The sequence below is a fragment of the Liolophura sinensis genome, chromosome 13 (genome assembly GCF_032854445.1).
Source record: "Liolophura sinensis isolate JHLJ2023 chromosome 13, CUHK_Ljap_v2, whole genome shotgun sequence".
NCBI classification, from domain to species: Eukaryota; Metazoa; Mollusca; class Polyplacophora; order Chitonida; family Chitonidae; genus Liolophura; species Liolophura sinensis.
Genome location: NC_088307.1, coordinates 1,352,764 through 1,374,490, shown reverse-complemented (window position 1 = coordinate 1,374,490; position 21,727 = coordinate 1,352,764). Strand labels below are relative to the sequence as shown.

The window sequence follows — 21,727 nt, the reverse complement described above, 5'->3', positions numbered from 1 at the left end:
CATTTAGGTACCCTCTTAGTTACACGTAAAAACCGTGTTTTAACGAATTTATTACCCAGGACCCGGTTGTTCAAAAGTGAATCAGCTAATACTGGTAATACGCTGTATTGTATATTTGAAAATTTATCCTAACTCAGTAGCCGACGCAGTTCTACAAATTGAAAATATGGCACCAGCTTTAGCTCATTTTTAATACTCATTTACACAATTTTTTCGCCTAATTACAAAATTGAAGACTTGGCTTAAAGTTAAAGTTTTAACACAGCTTTGAAAAACCTGGCCCTTAAGTCCAGTCAATTTTGGCGAGAAGATTGGCCATTGAATGGGTACATCGCATTAGTGATTCATTAGACTAGCCGTTGTATTGGTGAATCGCATTAGCAACCCAGTAGATTGACCGTTGAATGGGTGCATGGCATTAGTGTTGCAGAAGACCGGCTGGTGCACGGGTGCATCGCATTAGTGGTCCAGACGATTGGCCGTTACATGAGGGCATCGCATTAGTGGCCCAGAAGATTGGCCGTTGTATGTGTGCATCGCATTAGTGGTCCAGAAGATTGACCGTTGTAACAAGGCATTGGATTAGTGGTCCTATGGGTTAGCAGGTTCATATGACGCTCGATACATACATCGGAAATGTACATATCTTATATCAAACATATCTCCATGACTGTTGCTGACCAACGAAATCGGAGTATTTTGCCTGATTAAAACCACTGACTTAGTGATCAAATGTCTACACAACAAACACGACATCTGCGAATCATCCTCTTGATCTATGAGATGTCAGTTCTGTATACCTCGATCATCACATCAGCTCCAAAAACTTGAACTTGGAAAGGTATGTGAAAAACAACACTCACGTAGCTTTTCACCAGGTACCTGATCATACTCCTGACATAAACCCACACCTCTGAATCATAAAACCACACCTCTGAATCAGTCCTCATTCTTCAGGGCCTGATTACAGAGACCGACACATTTTCCCCATGAACAAATTCAGGGTTGTTTGTTGAGCTTCACTGTGTAAAGATCTTTGCATTTGATTAAGAGTACTCCCTTCTTTGTGACAAGTTCTTAGCGTGTCTTAACACACAGTACGCATCAGCTCTTTCCTATAAATTCTACACGTAGGTTGAGAGAACGTGTCAGCGTCTTTCACGTGGGTTGACTGTACGTGGCAGTGTCAATTCTATAGACTTTACACGTGAGTTCTCCACAAGCGACAGCCTGATTAAGTGTATAACGGGTATCAGGGGTATTCTCTAATCCACTGATTAAATTAAAAAACTGGTGAGTCACGTCGCTACTCATAAAAATAGACGAAGTCTTACAGGGTTTTTTTTAGATATCTTCCACACATCTTCTAACAGCATATCAAATTTCAGCCATTCCCTCATAATTTGAGTAAAGTCCAAGGTTTGGTATCTGTGTAGCATTTACACTTCTAATAGAATTACGAAAACAAAGTTAAGAGAAACAATACGCCATTTGACAACAATTTTCCACATTCCAACCTTAATATTTATAATAAAAGACGTACAACATCGAGAGTAACACCAGAGCAGTGTCGACAGTTGACCTGACACCCTTCCTATCTCCGGTGAGTCTAGTGACCTACGGTGAAAATACGGCCTGTTGTCAGCTTACTTGTGTGAGTTTTATTCTAACGGTTCAAATAAGACAAAAATAGTAGCAAGGTGCATTTGGCAGAAACATATACAAAACAAATGCAGTTATATGTATGAAAATTCCACTTTATCCGACGTCACTGGTCGAGATTTATTCAAAAAGGCACTCTAATTTCTTCAACTCTAAAAGTGATATAAGTTAAATATTCTTGAGCACAGTGTTGAACTCCAGTTAAATAAACATATAAATAAAGCGCAGTTATTTATTTAGAGAAAGTATTTGTAGAAGTCATTTATGAACGTGGTAAAAATGATATGACATATAAATTATTTCTCACCCAGAAAAGAATTTCCATTGGCGTGAAATTTAGTGTAATTTTAATTTTTAGAGAAAGTAGATATATACTGCGGTTCTGTGTCGAATGTTGTGATACCCAGGACTTAAACAATCTTGGCTTTGCCTCGCTAAGCACTCAGTATGTGATGAATATAGGCCAGGTATTGGTCGGCTCGGTGTCAGTATAATGTGACGGGCGGGGCGGGCGGGACTGGGCTTGGCGCATTGACTGGTGTTTTTAGCATGGCGTTCCAGTGAGGCAGCACTTTGAATATGTCTTTTTTGGGAACCCGTTTCCTCAAACCATAGTGCTGGCCGCCGTCGTATAAGTGAAATACTCTTGAGTACGACGTAATAAATAAATAAATATACTACACGGAGACATTGTGGTGATATGACCGAAATAATGTTGAGTGCGGCGTTATACCAGAATCAGTCAGACAAACAGAGACCGAAACTGTTTCCAATTCGACCCACATAGGAACACAGTTATAGTCAAATACTGACAATACACTGTGTACTTTTGTGTTTTAGACAAACGTACCTGGTAATCACAGGTAAATTTATTACACATTACAGCGATTTACATTTTGACTTGTTTTCACCAGCGGTAAACTCTTTCTACTCCCCATAAAATATTTGCGTATTCGGATTCAGCGCACAAAGCTGTCTCCAGACTCAAAATCAGATTATTCCCCTTTACCATGAGATGGTATAATTATAATTTCACATAACTTCATAACAATGTATACCATATGACATTACATAACATATATAACTTCATAACAATGTATACCATATGACATTACATAACATATATCATTTCATAACAATGTATACCATATGACATTACATAACATAACATATATAATTCCATAACAATGGCTCTAAGTCTTTGGCAGAAGTTTGGCAAAATGCTTTAAAATTTAACAAATTCCAATACGCTCGCTAAATCACCCAAAAAATTACAAGAATTCAAACAGAATCAACCAGAATTGAGAATTTTACAAGTGACATACACAATCAATATATACGATAAGATTCAAGGTGCATCTGTTAGCTCTATCTGAGATTTGGCCTTAACAACAATAGCAATTAATAATAAGAAAGAAAGAATAACTAATATTGACAACAACAACAGGTATTCTATAGGCAAGTGAGGTGAATCCTTAATTACGACAAAGTCAAGTAAACAAAAACACCCAAATAGCGTGGTACCGTAATTACGACATATTCAATGAAACAAAAAGACCTGTAAGGCGTGGATTTCTATTTACGACAAATTCAAGTGAGCAAAAGCAAACAAATGGCGTGGAGCCATAATTACGACGAAGTCAAGTAAACAAAAATAAACAAGTGACAAGCATCCCTATTGAGGACAAATTCAAGCAAACCAAAAACACCGAGATGGGATGAAAATTTACATCTGACCACACACGTGGAGCACAGCTAGGTCGTTTGACATCGTTAACTGAAGAGTTCGGTTTTAACAATTTATCCCAGTGCACAACAGTATGGAAATGAGTGCTGCACCACTACAAGAGTAGCGTAAAGGAACAGCAGCAGAAGAATTAAGTTGTTTTAAACCAATCATATTTCAAAATTCTGTACATACAATGCGTCTGACTGTGTATTATTTTTACTGTGTACAGTTCTGAAACGCGCAAGCCTGAGAAAAGACGCCGTCGGAGAACAAGATCGTGCGCTTGGCATTATGGGTTCATTTTTATAAATATACAGACAAGCACTCCTACTCTGCCTGAATTGCAGAAACAAGTCTTTCCCAGAAAAGTGCCTCCCCATACACGTTGTTCGTCATCTCGATGTACGTCTGGTTGTGGATTACGTCCACGATCTCAGCGGAAAGTTGACTGGTCGGTATTTTCTCTGTCAGAACCATCACCAGTACGTCTCTGCCGCTATGAATTCCCTCCATCCGAGCCATGTTCATCTCGTACACACACCATTTGCTTTTTAGGAACTTTTGAGAGAGGAAGATCACGGTTTTCCGGCTGTTCTGTATGGCGTGTAGAATGTTATCAGTAACATAGAGTCCAGCTATGAAATCTCTCTTATCTATACAGAGCTTTAAGCCAGCGTCCCTTTCCAGACGGGGAATAACCTGTTCACGGATGAAGGTTCGATCCGAGTCTTCATAAGACACAAAGGCGTCGTAACCGAAGGGATTCTCTTCGGCGGTGTCCAGTCTTTGGTAACCCGTTCTCTTTCGCCAGTTCGTTGCCATGTACCACAGGTATCGGAGTTTCCAGTGATGTCTGCGAACAAGTGCAACCAGTGCCACTATCAGAAACAAAGCCAAACATGCGCATAATCCACCAATTAGAACTGTGTAAGATCGACAGTGTCCCTGAAGATGGTTCAGAATGGATGTGCTATCTGTCAAAGACAGTACCGTGCCATTTGCCAGAGTACAGGAAGTGGAGTTTAAATTGCGGATGTAAACTTTGGTTTGTGTTAACCACTCGATAAAATACTCCGTGTCACAGATGCACTGAAGTTGGTTCCCCTGGATGTCAATTTGGATGTTAGAGAATTGCTGGATAGTATCAAGATCCCTGCACAACGATCTGGGAAGCGTTTTTAGTTTGTTGTCGGACAGATCTAGATCGGTGAGTTTTACTAGACCGGAAATATTCCCCGTCCAGTTCGAAAGGTAATTTTTGGACAAGTTCAGGTAAGTGAGACTTGTTAGCCTTGCGAACAAGTTGGGCCCAACAGATTCAAGTTGATTGTCGTTCATGTCTAGGCGAATTAGTTTGGTGAGATTATAAAACGTGTTGTCGCTAAAGTCCTTTCCGAACCTGTTTTCTCCAATAAGCAAAGTTTCCAGATTTATCCCATAAGCAAAAAACCTTTCTGAAACTTTGTAGCAACTGTTGCCTGTTAGGTCAAGGTATCGTACACTGTCCAAACCTTTGACGGGACCTATCCATTTGTCCAAGAGATTGTAAGCTAAATACACATGAGTGAGGCTTGAGTTTGTAAACTCGAGATATGGAATGGTATATCGCAGTTTGTAAGTATTGCTGCAGTTCACCATCCACAGATTTGGAGGCAGAACGAATCGAATTTCTGCATTTTTTCTTACGGCTTGACTGTTTTTGGGATCAACAGGGGATGAAGTGTTGTTAAAGCGATCATAACGACTTAAAGTAGAAATGCTACTCAGCTTTACCCTCGCCTGAAATACCTCCTGGTAGCTAGCATCAATCTCTGTGCCATTTCTAAACCGCAGAAGGCGCAGGACCTGTCTGTTGTTTGACTGAATGTTATTCCACGAAATGCGAATTATTTGGATTGATAATGGCAATAGCAGAAGTACACCGTCTTCCACCTGGCCGATAGTGTTATTGTCTACGTGCAGTTCCTCCAGATTCGTGTTCTTAAGATACTGTATGTCTTCCTTCGTTACAACGGAAAAGAACGGCGGCTGATGGACCCGTCGCATCACGATTTTCCGGATTGTAGAATTCTGGAGACCATAGAAGCTCATCCCCACTCCTTTAATCTCCAGGTTCTTATTGTAGCTGTAGTCAATAGTGTCGATGTTTGGTAAATGTGTGAAAGCATCTTTGTGGATCCACCGCAGATCACAGTGGTTTAGCAATAAATTCTTCAATGTAAGATTATTGAAATTGACAAATGTATTTCTAGATATGAACCTAAATGAAGGTGTCCAAGAAAGGTCTAATGTTTGAAGTGACGTCATGTTGCGAAAGCCTGCTCCAAATGTTTTATTCGACAACCCACTGATTAGAAGCGTCTCCAGTGAAGAAAGTTTACCCAAGGCAACATCAGGGTATTGAATCTCCGGTTCTTCAACGGAAAAGTTAGACTTCAAATTTAATGACAGAAGATTGTCAAGACGATCGAATACGTCCTCAGCAAACGTTTTGTTCGACATTTTGAGCGGGTTTCCATCCAGAAGCAGTGTTTTTAATTGGTGAAGTCCGTTAAAGCTTCCTGAGCCGAGATGAGATATACCATTGTAAGAGAGGTCAAGTGTCTGCAGAGAAGAAAATTTCGCAAAAACAGAAGCTAGAATTGTTCGTATCTTGTTGTAGCTGAGAATCAACTCGGTGACCTTTTCTGGTATGTTTGGAGGCACAGATGTTAAATTTTTGTGCGCACAGGTCACTGTAACTTTCCCATCCAGCGATACGCTACAAGAGCATGGAAAGGTAGCAGTCAAATTACACAATGTCTCAGGAAGGGTGACTCCTATCTTCGAGTCCACATGCTTGATTTTTCTAACCTGCGCTGCGCTGGTATTGCTGTGCAGTGCTTTGATTTTTCTCTGAAGGCTTTCATTCCTGACTGGTACATTGCCTGGATTGTGGGCTTGCACGTTTACCATCATTGACCTTAATACGGACATGAAGAAGGCTGAATAAATGAAAACTGCCAGTGATGTAAATTTTGTTCTTGCATTCATTTTCATTTCATTCCAGCCTAACCAAAACACCGAATTTCTCTTCTGAAGTCTCTCTGCAACATAGAAAAAATAGTTTTGTTTCAAGACTAAGACTGTGCAATTGACTTAAATGGACGACAAGGCTTTAGTTATCTGTTCAAAAATGAGAATATTTATAATGGCGGTGGAATGCTGAAAAATAGACGAAAGGGAAGAAGAGCGGAAGAGGTAATTCTCTCGGATGCTGATGTGATGTTTTATAGGCCTGCTACTTGTACCCCAGATTTCACTGATACGACGATTCAGCATACTGGGGGGAATGGTGGAGGATGGTGGTTACAGATGGTGTCAACGGGAAATCCAAAAAGAAACAAAACGCCTCTTGCCCACGGATGCAGCAACCTTTGGAAATGTCTTTTAATTCTCTACAGTCCTTTGTTTAGTTCGTGATTTTCGTGTAGCGATTTAAGTTCTCTAATGTCTAATTAAGGTCGTCGTCATATGACTGAAAAATTGTTGAGTACGACGTTAAACCCCAAGCCCTCACTCTAATTAGGGCTGGTTTTTATAGTTCTAAGCTGTGATTCCGTCTTTGTCAGAGTTTAAGAGTTTGTCAGAAGTTTAATTGTTGACTAAGCGTTTTGAATTGATAAGATAGTAAACAGCAAAACTAATTTTAAAATTTTAACCATGATTCTTTCTAAATCAATTTACATGTATATTCTGACAGCGCATTTGAATGTATAGAAATCATTAAGAAGTAAAATTAAAACAACATCTACAGTTCCAGACTAAGGTATACATATACAGTATAGGCTCAAATATTTGCTCCTCGTAATGTGTTAATTGGACACAAATTGGACTGACATAAATTATCTTTTGTACCGATTGCAAGCAAACGATGTCACGTGAGACGGTAAGGTCTGTAAGTTTGTATTGAAGAAGCCTAAGTCAGTTTCGAATGTCTAGGTGTTGAACCGCATTGCTTGATGCCCGCAAGCGTTGTCACTGAGTCCGGGTCAGTGGTGGAATTATAAATGATTTGCCATGTGTGCAACCTTGTGCAGTGTATCATACACGGTGGTCAGTGACATGGGCTTGAGAGGAGTGACCAGACTGTGGGCACGCACCTACTGCAAACCTACATATCTGAGACTAGATTGTCTTGCTGATGCTCTCGCCGACTATACCCAACCTTGCTTGCCGGTGACTGCTCGTGCAGTCATACACTTGGGCAATTCTTGCGTACACTGTTAAATATCATTTAAGACCATTTTTCTGTTTTACGGATACAAATAGCATGCACATTTACATTTCTTTCAGTGTATGTTTTTTCCCGTTCTTTTCCGTCAACCAAAATGTAAATTTCAGTGTAGTAGTTTCACAATACACTTCAATAAAAGTTAGATTTCGCTGTTCACTACGTGATTTACCAGCAAATCATGATAAAGTTAAAAATGATGTAACATGCCGGTACTCCGGTTAATTTCCTTAACCGTTATCAACGTGTTCATTAAGATCAAACTAACCCTAACGCTCGCATTTTGTAAGGCAGGAATAATAAAACAGGAAGAGTTTACCATTCCGAAAATCACAAACTTTGTAAATCATTAATCAGATCTGCTTATATTTACTTCTGCTCAATATTTGAGAAATGTGCATACTATTATACATATGCTTGCTGGGTATATGAAAAAGTAGAATAAGTATCCTATAGATATGGCGCATGTTTGACAGGATATAGTTGCCACTTGAACTTGATGTGAGAGTCGATGATAAATTACTGTAACTATTGCGAAAAACAGGATATACTGTGTTTTGCTAACAACAAAAGCAACTGTTGCCTTAATACTTTTTAAAAATATATTTTGAAACGATAAAGAAGATATATCATTTCTTTTATAATAGTTTTGGAATGAGCATTTGGGGTCTTTCTTCAAATTTTGGACATAAAAGTGTCTGTTCCTCCTTTACTGATCCTGGTCAACACTTCTGTTAAGAACTACAAATACATCATACATAAAGTAGACATCATGCATGCTGATTGAGAGGTCAACTCAACTATGATTCTCTAACTCAAAAATGGAATTTAACTAAAATATCTTGTTTACACCGTGAGTAACAAAAAGTGAGGAAATATTGGTACGGGAAAAGTACAAGCATTCTTAATATGATTTAATACGTGATAACTGTGTGTGTGTGTTGTGCGCTGTTATGTCTGTTGTTAAGATTTGTCTTACAGAAAAATTAATTAATTAATTTTGCCCGTATTTGTATAAACAAATGTAGTGTGAACCCAGCGAAGTTTGCGCAGATACTCTTGAGTCATTCTAGAAACTCCATCAAAACCATACGATCTTACAAAAGCGCTGATAATAGCCAGATGAATAATTGTGCGGAAAATAGAGCCATACTATCTGGATAGATAGTAATATTATGTCGATTCATTTAAACCTACATGTATATGTACTTTGCAAAGGTCCTAACTATATAGGTGTTTTTATTATTTGAATATATTTTTTTTTCCCGTCTAAATCCAGGTAGATTTCGGTGTAATATGTGGAGTTGTGTTACTTGTTATTGGAATTATATCAGGCGGATAGGTATTAAACATTTGTCAGCATGAAGGTTATTTGAAATGCCTGAAGTGGAATATAGCTAGAAACAGAATTCGAAATTTTTGGTTATATTTATCGTGAGAATATGTACAAATTATTGGAAATAAATAAACTTTTAGATGACAGTTTTAGACACATCGTAATTAAAAAGACTTCTGTAAATTTATTTATTTATTTTATTTGACTGCTGTTTTCCTCCATACTCAAGAATATTTCACTTATACGACGGGAGTGAAAGGAAACCCACGACAATCCGCAGGTTGCTGACAGACCTTCCTATGTTCAGTTACGTACAGCGTTTATATATAAAAAGATACATGTGCATCTACAAATGTATAAGTATTTAGATCATGTATATACATATATATGCGCATGTTGATATTTAAAAACTATATATATACATGTAAATATACCATGTTGTAGGAATGTTTAATTGTTCTGAACAATTACACTCCCACGTTGTTCTGAACAATTACACTCCAAAGTTGTTCTGAACAATTACACTCCCAAGTTGTTCTGAACAATTACACTCCCACGTTGTTCTGAACAATTACACTCCCAAATAAAAACCAAATGTCTCAAAATAAACTATTTGTATCACACACGAAAAGCAATGTATGTTTAGTGAGATTAGGCTACTATGTCATTGATAATATATAAACTTATTTTGATGCATTTACTTCTAAACAGCTGGTACAAAATGACAGTTCGAAATGTGGTTTTCGAAAACAAAGCTTGTATTTGTTTAGTCGTTACGTTGAAATATAAAAGCTTAGGGTTCACTTAAGGTTTTTAACACTGAACTGCCCAGAACGAGTACGTTTGAAGCAAAGCGAAATACATCACAAAAGTCTGTCTCTAACGGTCAGGGAGAGTATCCCTTATAATAAACATCCTTAAACCTTATCTTTGCCGACAAAAAACAGTCGATCTGATTTTGATGAGACAGTGCATACGTATGGAAGCCGATATAGGACATCTCACTACCTCGACCTAATACAGGGCGAGACAGCGAGGTTACAAGGTAGCGAAGAGAGGTAACGAGGTAGCGAAGCGAGGTAAGGAAGTACCGAGATAGCGATGCGAGGCAGCGATGTGAGGCACCCAGGTAGTCGTGTGAGGCAGCGATGTATCGATGCGAGGCAGTGAGGCAGCGAAGCAGCTAGGTAGCGATGCGAGGCAGCGAGATAAACATAATCTCTTTATCTCGCATCGTTTTCTTGCAACCTCGCTGCCTCGCAAATCTCCCTTTACAAACGTCGAGGTAGGGAGACAGGGAGGTATCGATGCGAGGCAGCAAGGTAGCGAGGTAGCGATGCGAGGCAGCAAGATGTCCTCTATCGGTTTCCGTACATACAAGTATCAAGGAAAAGATTAAATAAGTATATACAAAAAACGATCAATAAACAGATAAATAACTATTAATTTTTACTCTTTAAGCTATGCTTTGATTGAAGTGAAATCCTTAACTGTCGAGTTAAATCATCCAATAAAATGACACTGCCTGGGAAAATAATGTACGAGCTTTTAAACCACTAGATCAGTCAGGAATGTATTAGAATGTATTTTAAGCTTGATTTTCGTTACTGAAATCAGGAAAAACAGAATAATTGATATGTTTGCGGAACTTATAAATATTTATAAATACATAATACCAACATATCTTACATAATATCTAAAGAATTGAGTTGAACTATGAATTTCTGCGTTTTATCATTTGATGATATTATTTTGGATAATGTCACCTTAAAATTCACCTTAAGAAACAATGTTTTTATTCCCTTATGAAGAAATATGTGTAAAAATAATATGGTTGGAGGCCGATTTCCTGAAGCGTTCAAAAGGTTTTTGAGGTTGTTACTGCTACTGGAAATGTTGTTTTCAGTGGACACTGACATCATTTTCAGTAACAGTAACAACCTCAAAGACCTTTTGAACGCTTCGGGAAAATGACCTCCAATCACCCGCCAACCCCCGCCAAGGCTGTATTTATGAAATTAAATGCTCATGTAATCAACATTACCTCGGAGACACTTCTAGGCCGTTACCACTTGGAATCAAGGAGCAACCAGAAACTCAGTAAAATTCCAGGACTATAAATCTGCCATGTCAGAGCATATAAAGTTAAATGTCCGTCATACGATTGACTGGTCACGTGTCAGACCCTTGAAAACTAATATAACCAACACCACTACAAGAAAGCTGATGGAAGCCATTGACATACGCCGATCAAAGTCACATACTAACTGAGATAATGGATTCCTAATGCCCCCTGCCTACAGTGATCTCATCTCAGCAGACAGACCCTAGACTACCACCCCATCCTGACTGACACGTGTGCCGGTAGTTGTCTAAGGCTATTGTTCAACTGACGTATGTTTCGTTTTTTGTATGTTTCATCTATTGGCCAATTGCTCAATCAACAATGCCATCCTCCCTTGTGAATCTTGTCAATCCGTTGTATGTTTCCTCTTTGTCTATATCTTGAAATCAACAACTTAGCCTCTCTTTAAATACCCATTGCTGTTACCAGTTGATCGTTATGCCCGATAATTGTATTAGTACCTATACCGAATCATCGGTCACTGAATAAATAGAAGTTGTTATCCATATATTCGATTTCTTATCGAACTCAGCTTCTAAATGCCATTGACAGATGTCAGGAACCAATGGGGCGACACAGAATTTCCTGGATAAATGCATTTTAGTTGATTTGGCGTGTTGTTTCAAAAATGAAAGCTTTTTTTGTTTCAAAAATCAAATAAGGCCGGCAGCCTGCGGATGGTCGTGGGTTTCCTCCGGGCTGTGCCCGGTTTCGTCTCACCATAATGCTAGCTGCTGTCGTATAAGTGAAGTGTTCTTGACTAAGGCGTAAAACACTACTCAAATAAATAGATCAATAAATCAATAAATCAACATATCGAACACACTTTATTCGACGATAACAAAAATTAGGGAAGTTTTTCTACAAAGTAGCACATTCTAAATAGATGTTTTTTAGAGGATATCACTGTGTTGTTTTGATGCCCTGAAATGAGTAATGTTAAAATATACCTTACTCGAAATATTAAATGAAAAAATACAAACTGAACGTAAATCCGGATTAAAACTTTAAATAAACCTCAAACATTAGAACAGCGGCTTTTGTTTGTTTGTTTGTTTGGATACGTTTGAAGTTGCAGCGTGTTCAACACAAGCGGTGTTGGAATGATAAAAGTCTTCACATACCTTTCATGCAATATTTACTCAAGTTCTTCCCAGAGCTCTATCTTTTGCCCTACGTCCTTATCTATATCGTATATGTCGGAGTATTTGACACTGTATCCAAAATCGTGTTAAATAACACTTTTTGGGCATAATCGTGGATAAGGCAGATATATTTTCAGAGGCTAATTTCTGTTAAAACTACAGGCTATAATTATCACATAATAACGAATAATTCCGGGAACAGTCAGAACTCAGTATGCGTATTATCATCATTATTTGCGAATTAGTAATCACGCCGAAACTAAACCGCTTGTGCATATATTTTTTTTATTCCATGAAGTTAATGCTCGTGAACCACTCCTTACTCCAGAGCTTGGCAGAGAACAAACACGGTTTTTGTCGCACATTGCAGTATTTCCCCTAAATTAGATGAGTTTATTTGTGAATATTAGTGCACGTGGTAAACCCTCACGCGCATGATGGTTGGATCCTAAACCCATCACACGTGAATGGTACACCCATCTTGGCTGTATGATCGGCGTGTGATGGGAACAGCTTGCTGGGATATTACACCCTTCCTAAGAGGATGTTCCGACCCACATCCGGGCCAGATATATCGTTATGACCGAGTAGTACTGTATATTATGTGTCCATCGATATGGATACGTTGATAGTAGTAGTGTAAAACCGTCAAAATTTATTACTTCAACCTGGAAATAAATGCAAATTCGAACGCCGAGGTGTCTCTGCTAGAATCTAACGATGCTTTCGACAAGGTCCACGCTTACCAAATAAATGACGCGTCTTATGGACACTCCAGCTATATGATTTCGCAGACTGAAACGGACAAAATGCCTAAGACATACAAGAACAGTGCTCTTGTAGGGAATGCGCGGATGTGTAATGTGCAGTTTGTGGCTTTAATCCTTGGATTTTGAGCATGCTATGTCGAACACCGGGTATGTGGATTTGGAACAAGTGTGATCCTTCAGCTTTCGGTTATTCCCTGAAGCATGTTTTGACCATTTAACTGCATAGGCCTTATAATGTCTAAACTAAAGCTATGTTCGATCCTGTCCCGGAAATGAACTTTACGATCCTATTCCAAGTTATAGCCACGCCCCCTAAGTGCATACATACAACAATTAGTAGTCGAACTGTACACACATGCAAGCTATGAAGCTGTAAATAAATAAATTACACGTTTCCTCTATAGAGAATATTGGCAAATAGGAACATGAGGTAACATTTCCGTTCTGAAATGCTATCTATCAGACACGTATGATGGTTGTGGAAGTAAATTGGGTATGTGAATGTGAAATGTTTCTACCTGAGGGTTAAGTTCATTTATTTATTTGATTGGTGTTTCGAACTCAAGAATATTTCACTTATACGACGGCGATTAGCATTATTGTGAGAGGAAACCAGGAAACAAGGGAAACCCACGACCATCCGCAGGTTGCTGGCAGACTTTCCCCACGTACGGCCGGAGAGGAAGCCAGCATGAGCTGAACTCACAGCGACCGCATTGGTGAGAGGCTCCTGGATCATTACGTTGCACTAACGCTCTAACCGACTGATCCACGGAGGCCCCGGTTAAGTTCATGGAAATTATCGTGTGAGTACATCTTCCAACTACGTTGCTCATAATTTAATGATCAGAAATAGAATCTTAGGTTATTGAATCTTACCGAAATGTTAAGACATGGTTATAAAGAACCCACATGCTAATTATCATTAAATAAGCTACATTTAAATATATATCATTTACAGTTTGTAACGATCTTCTGTGTGAAATACTGCATTCATACATCTATAAATTAGGTAAATTTATGTAAACACAGAAGTACAGCCACATGACCATAATACAAGAAATACTATTATATAAAATACATTTACCACCTTTAGGGAACTACATTAGAGTCAGCGTATATGAATGATATTGCATACAATGGCGTGTGGATTGGGTGGGGGGGGGGGGGGGTCAATACAACAGTCTGTTAATATTATGAGAAACTGTATTTACTACTGACATTCACAGAACGAAATATCTATATTACCTTACCGGAAAAGTAGGCTACCAGTGTAAATGCATGAGCATTTGACGGTTTTTGTGAGGTTTAACATAACAATGTCATCTCTAGCAATTTGTGGCCTATCCCAGGGGAACTACATACTTAAATGCTGACAATGTTGATGATTTAAAATATTGGAAATGTTACAAAGAAGCATTCAACATACACATTCAATTTCTTGTAGTGTAAGGCAGGAAGGCCTACATTTCCGGGTAAGCTAATATAGGTACAGATGCTTTAGTCGAAATCCTTTTTCCGACATATATACATGTAACCCAACGAAGGAACACAAATGTGATTCACATGTACCTTATACACACTTTGATACAAGCTTAAACATGGCAGCTCGTTTTTGTTTTTTTTGTTTTGTTTTTTATTTTTACAGCAATTTAGGTAATATATACACTCATTTCGATGCAATATTTGTAGTACGTTTTATTAAAGTCAGTTAAATTCAACGCGAGCGATGTGTTTTAAAAACACTTTCAAACAACTGGATTATAAATATATACCATACTGAATGTGTTAAAATTCAGCAAATCAATAAGGGGCTGTTGCAGTCTCTCACAATACATTTTGTCGGGGAGTGGTAGAAGGTCATCTGTTCACGAGCGAGGACTTCGCGGAAATAATCTGCCAAGCTCTGGAGTAAGCAGTGGTTCACGAGCCAAGATTTTGCGGAAATAATCTGCCAAGCTCTGAAGAAAGCAGTGGTTCACTAGCCAGGGCTTCGAGGAAATAATCTGCCAAACTCTGGAGAAAGCAGTGGTTCAAGAGCGAGAACTTCGCGGAAATAATCTGCCAAGTTCTAGAGTAAGCAGTGGATAACAAGCGACCACTTCACGGAAAAAATCTGCCAAGCTCTGGAGAAAGCAGTGGTTCACTAACGAGGGATTCGCGGAAATAATCTGCCAAGCCCTGGAGTAAGCAGTGGTTCACTAACGAGGGCTTCGCGGAAATAATCTGCCAAGCTCTGGAGAAAGCAGTGGTTCGCGAGCGAGAACTTCGCGGAAATAATCTGTCAAGCTCTGGAGAAAGCAGTAGTTCACGAGCGAGCACTTTACGGAAATAATCTGCCAAGCTCTGGAGTAAGCAGTGGTTCACGAGCGAAGACTTCGCGGAAATAATCTGCCAAGCTCTGGAGTAACCAGTAGTTCACTAGCGAGGGCTTCGCGGGAATATTCTGCCAAGCTCTGGAGTAAGCAGTTGTTCACGAGCGAGAACATCGCAGAAATAATCTGTCAAGCTCTGGCGAAAGCAGTGGATCACAAGCGAGCACTTCAATGAAATAATCTGCATTGAAGTTCTGGAGAAAGCGGTGCTTTACGAGCGAGAACTTCGCGGAAATAATCTCTCAAGCTCTGGATTAAGCAGCAGTTCAAGAGCGAGGACATTGCGGAAATAATCTGCCAAGCTCTGGAGTAAGCAGTGGTTCACGAGCGAGAACTTTGAGGAAATAATCAGCCAAGCTCTGGAGTAAGCAGTGGTTCACGAGCGAAGACTTCGCAGAAATAATCTGCCAAGCTCTGGAGTAAGTAGTGGTTCACGAACGAGCACCTCACGGAAATGATCTGCCAAGCTCTGGAGTAAGCAGTGGTTCACGAGCGAGCACTTCACGAAAATAATCTGCCAAGCTCTGGAGTAAGCATTATTTCAAGAGAGAAGACTTTGCAGAAAAGATCTGCCAAGCTCTGGAGTAAGCGGTGGTTCACAAGCGAAGACTTCGCGGAAATAATCTGTCAAGCTCTGGAAAAAGAAGTGGTTGACGAGCGAGGACTTCGCGGAAATAATCTGCCAAGCTCTGGAGAAAGCAGTGGTTCACTAGCTAGCACTTCGCAAAAATAATCTGTCAAGCTCTGGAGTAAGCAGTGGTTCAGGAGCGATGACTTCGCGGAAATAATCTGCCAAGCTCTGGAGAAAGCAGTGGCTCACGAGCTAGCATTTCGAGGAAATATCCTGTCAAGCTCTGGAGTAATCAGTGGTTCACGAGCGAGTATTTCGCGGAAATAATCTGTCAAGCTCTGGAGAAAGCAGTGGTTCACGAGCGATGACTGCAGAAATAATCTGCCAAGCTCTGGAGTAAGCAGTGGTTCAAGAGCGAGCACTTCGCGGAAATAATCTGCCAAGCTCGGGAGTAAGCAGTGGTTCACGAGCGATGACTTTGCGGAAATAATCTGCCAAGCTCTGTAGTAAGCAGTGGTTCACGAGTGAGGACTTCGCGGAAATAATCTGCCAAGCTCTGTAGTAAGCAGTTGTTCACGAGCTAGTACTTCGCAAAAATAATCTGCCAAGCTCTGGAGAAAGCAGTGGTTCACGAGCGAAGACTTTGCAGAAATAATCTGCCAAGCTCTGGAGTAAGCAGTGGTTCACGATGGAGCACTTCACGGAAATAATCTGCCAAGCTCTGGAGTAAGCAGTTGTTCACGAGCGAGCACTTTACGGAAATAATCTGCCAAGCTCTTGAGAAAGCAGTGGTTCACGAGCAAGGGCCTGGCGGAAATAATCTGCCAAGCTCTGGAGTAAGTAGTGATTCACGAGCGAGCTCCTCACGGAAATAATCTGCCAAGCTCTGGAGTAAGCAGTGGTTCACGAGCGAGCACTTCATAGAAATAATCTGCCAATCTCTGGAGTAAGCAGTGGTTCACGAGCAAGGACTTCAAGGAAATAATCTGCCAAGCTCTGGAGTAAGCAGTGGTTCACGAGCGAGCACTTCACGAAAATTATCTGCCAAGCTCTGGACTAAGCAGTGGTTCACGAGCGAAGACTTTGCGGAAATAATCTGCCAAGCTCTAGAGTAAACGGTGGTTCACGAGCCAAGACTTCGCGGAAATAATCTATCAAGCTGTGGAGAAAGAAGTCGTTCATGAGCTAGGACTTCGCGGAAATAATCTGCCAAGCTCTGGAGAAAGCAGTTGTTCACGAGCGAGGGCTTCGCGGATATAATCTTTCAAGCTCTGCAGAAAGCAGTCGTTCACGAGCTAGCACTTCGCGGAAATAATCTGTCAAGCTCTGGAGTAAGCAGTTGTTCACGAGCTAGTACTTCGCAAAAATAATCTGCCAAGCTCTGGACTAAGCAGTGGTTTACGAGCGAAGACTTCCCCGAATTAATCTGCCAAGCTCTGGATTAAGCAGTGGTTCACGAGCTAGCACTTCGCAAAAATAATCTGCCAAGCTCTGGAGTAAGCAGTGGTTCAGGAGCGATGACTTTGCGGAAATAATCTGCCAAGCTCTGGAGAAAGCAGTGGTTCACGAGCGATGACTTTGCGGAAATAATCTGTCAAGCTCTGGAGAAAGCAGTGGTTCACGAGCGATGACTTTGCGGAAATAATCTGCCAAGCTCTGTAGTAAGCAGTGGTTCACGAGCGAGAACTTCGCGGAAATAATCTGCCAAGCTCTGGAGTAAGCAGTGGTTCACGAGCTAGCACTTCGCAAAAATAATCTGCCAAGCTCTGGAGAAAGCAGTGGTTCACCAGCGAAGGCTTTGCGGAAATAATCTGCCAAGCTCTGGAGTAAGCAGTGGTTTCCGAGGGAGCACTTCACGAAAATAATCTGCCAAGCTCTTGAGAAAGCAGTGGTTCACGAGCAAGGGCCTGGCTGAAATAATCTGCCAAGGCGTGGAGTAAGTAGTGATTCACGAGCGAGCACCTGACGGAAATAATCTGTCAAGCTCTGGAGTAAGCAGTGGTTTACGAACGAGCACTTCATAGAAATAATCTGCCAATCTCTGGAGTAAGCAGTGGTTCACGAGCAAGGACTTCAAGGAAATTATCTGCCAAGCTCTGGAGTAAGCAGTGGTTCACGAGCGAGCACTTCACGAAAATTATTTGCCAAGCTCTGGACTAAGCAGTGGTTCACGAGCGAAGATTTCGCGGAAATAATCTGCCAAGCTCTGGAGTAAGCAGTTGTTCACGAGCGAGGGCTTCGCGGAAATAATCTTTCAAGCTCTGCAGAAAGCAGTTGTTCACGAGCTAGCACCTCGCGGAAATAATCTGTCAAGCTCTGGAGTAAGCAGTTGTTCACGAGCTAGTACTTCGCAAAAATAATCTGCGAAGCTCTTGACTAAGCAGTGGTTTACGAGCGAAGACTTCCCCGAATTAATCTGCCAAGCTCTGGATTAAGCAGTGGTTCACGAGCGAGGACTTCGCGGAAATAATCTGCCAAGCTCTGGAGTAAGCAGTTGTTCACGAGCTAGCACTTGGCAAAAATAATCTGCCAAGCTCTGGAGAAAGCAGTGGTTCACGAGCGAAGACTTCAGTGGTTCACGAGCGAAGACCTTGCGGAAATAATCTGCCAAGCCCTGGAGTAAGCAGTGGTTTACGAGCGAGCACTTAACGGAAATAATCTGCCAAGCTCTGGAGTAAGCAGTGGTTCACGAGCGAGAACTGTACGGAAATAATCTGCCAAGCTCTTGAGAAAGCAGTGGTTTACGAGCAAGGGCTTCGCAAAAATAATCTGCCAAGCTCTGGAGTAAGCAGTGGTTCACGAGGGAGCACTTCACGGAAATAATCTGCCAAGGTCCGAAATAAGCGATAAATTTGTCTCCCCTAAAGAACAGTCTACGTTCAGGACCGAATAAGAAAATATAGCCTTAGATGCACTCGCCGGTGTAAATCGTTGGCAAATCGCCATAAATTACAATACGTATGTATCTGCATTTTCCCAAAGCGAAGTTTTTACTACTGACTATTTATCCATGTGTACTTTTCGACATAAAAAATATGTGGTCTTTAAAACAAGGTGAGTTAAGATACTGTAATTATGCGTAGTCTAACAAAAATAATGCACATTTATTATGCACTGATACGGAGTTAGGTTGCGGTCAGAGCGAGTGAGTGAGTGCTTGGGGTTTAACGTCGTGCTTAACAATTTTTCAGTTATATGACGACGAAGGAATCCTTAGGGTGTATGTAATGTGCCTCCTTGTCGCAGGACGGATTTCCACCGATCTTTTATCTAGGGCTGCTTCACTGAGACGACTTACCGAAGGCAAGTAAGCCGCACCACTCTAGCCATTCTACTGATACGGGTCAACCCGTCGTTGCACTATCCCCTTCATGTTGAACGCCTGCTGAAGTAACAACTTCCTCTTTTAAAATCTTTGGTGTGACTCGACCCAGGAGGTGCGGTACGAAGATTATTTAATAGTTTAATATTTTAAAATGTAATAGTTTATGTAATCATATGGCCGCGTATAAACTGCCACCAAATTTTATGCTCGGTGCTCTATATGTATGTACTGTTCATTTTTGTTCTAAATTAAAAATAAATTTACTTAATAAAAAAGAAAAGTTGATGTCAAACTTATGTACATTCTGAGAGAAATAAAACGATTGCTGGGAGCTGATGTACTTTATACACTGAGTTATGAGTGTAAAAACTGTGTGTAACGGACTGACAAGGCATGGAGCTGTCTGCATTTAGCGCACTGCCTACATACTTATATACGCTATGCACACCCTTGGAGGAAGGGAGTATCACACCACGTTGTCCCAATTTCCCAGGGCCTGTCCCTGGCGCATGCCGTACCCCACTGGGTATTCAGAGAGCCCAGCTAAGCCAGAGTGCTGGTAGTTTCATGATAACTTGATAACCATCACCCAGTTATCCATTTCGTTATTTTTGCTCTGTTTCCTTCCGCTTCTACTTGCCGTTTTATAGTGTTTCGTTTGTTTCGTTTTCGTTTCAGTTTACCGTTCCAGTTTAACAAAATCCGTACTGTACCCTACACCCCTAGCCTGTACATCCATTGAGCATTTAAACACTAATGGGAGATTTAAATTTATTTTTGTATTTTAATTGTTTTATTTAACATAACTACATGTTTTTGTTTTTTTTACAAACTCTATGTAGATAACTGTAATCTGTACCATTTTGGCCAAATACTTAGAAGTCTTCACTACACGTTATGATTATCAGGGGTACGACAAGAAAACCTCCACCCCAGACCTGGTCTACTTTTATATGCCGGTACGTGAAAACTTATGGAGTACTTCGCTAAACACCATTAAATTATAAACAAATCAAATGAACTAATGGAGGTGCCCCGACCAGCTTTGTTCAGTGGTGCTTTCCTCCTTGTCTGTTCCATGGTAGGGTCTCTCGTTTGGTTACGCATGTATGAAAACTGTCTGTATATAAATAAATATTTACGCTACCTGTTCAATCTATACCAGGTGGTTTCTGGGCACAGCGATCGTCGTACTCTGTCGGACACTGACACATGCAGCTTGTGGCTTCTTTCTTCCCCCTGTGCGTTGGTTAGGGTACTGTTTATCATTTTACAGAGTTATACTTAATAAATGACGCATCTGTTTACATATTACTCGGGCAGTACATGGTATAAGTGCAGGCGTCAAGCAATTTCCGGCTTCCTCAGTATATACGTATGTTGCTGCACATCGCTGGTTCACCGACACATACTGTAACGAGAGTCACATAAAACAATGGTCTTAAAGTGTGGGGCGGCGCAGGTCCAACATAACAGCCAAACTCTGGAGAATTAGCGCTGATCAACAGATCAACGTGTGGTTGACCGTCGGTTTTCATATGAGTGACGCAAAATTCCTAACCTGATCCCGCACTAAATCGCAGTAAACCTTATTTAAAAACAGAACACGGACATGATAAAAAGAATCCCTTCCAGTCAAACTTTTACTTAATACAGACACTCTTCGGATGGGGAACAGTACAATGTGACCGGGCCGGGCGTCATCACTTGTGTCCCCAGCATGGCGTTCAAGTGAAGCAACACTATAAAGACGTCTGCATTGGTGACCGCCTGCTATATATCTTTTCACTTACGGGAAAGTCTTAAAACTCCCGATAAAACAATGGCATATCCGGGTTCAGCACACAAAGACAGCCCCTAAACTACTGGAAAAAAGACAAACGAAGCAAAAAAAAAAAGCTGTCGTATTGGAGTAAGTTTTTTTAGCCGTTAAACATATTGGGGTTTTCTACAATAGTTATAAGATTACCACACAAGATAGGATATAATTCGGGATCAAGTTAGAGAATAAACCTGATTTTTCACAATAACCAGACAAACGCTGACATTTAATTATTCGGATCGAAACTATTGCAGCCAATATGCCTCAACCAATCAATGAGTAATATTTCACAATGTCCACATACTGGAACAGTTGTCTAGAATCAGGAGTAAAAAAAAATCGTTTACCAAGTGTCTAGCAATATGAACCTTCCATGAGTTCTCAAAGACCATCGAGAGTTGTAACTTTTGTGAGATTCGACTTCACGAATTTAGGAGTTCTATATTGATGATATCCCAGAAAGGAAAACGTTAACTGTGCTCTTCGTCGCTGCAATTTACTGATCATCCTCAAGAGGTTGAGTAACTGTGTCCTCTGCAGACACAATGAAATAGCAAGTTTTAATCTGGATATCTGAGTGAGCTCCAGTCAGCC

General features: G+C 40.4%; 1 protein-coding gene across 1 annotated transcript; it reads right to left on the bottom strand.

The window, feature by feature from the left end:
- Positions 1 to 2,270: 2,270 nt before the first annotated feature.
- On the bottom strand, positions 2,271 to 20,873 carry LOC135480245 (toll-like receptor 4). The gene is made up of 2 exons (XM_064760026.1): positions 20,459 to 20,873; positions 2,271 to 6,477 (listed from the first exon to the last, which is right to left on the bottom strand). The coding sequence occupies exon 2, from the start codon at positions 6,428 to 6,430 to the stop codon at positions 3,719 to 3,721; it is 2,712 nt and encodes a 903-aa protein (XP_064616096.1). The 5' UTR covers positions 6,431 to 6,477; positions 20,459 to 20,873; the 3' UTR covers positions 2,271 to 3,718.
- Positions 20,874 to 21,727: the final 854 nt, after the last annotated feature.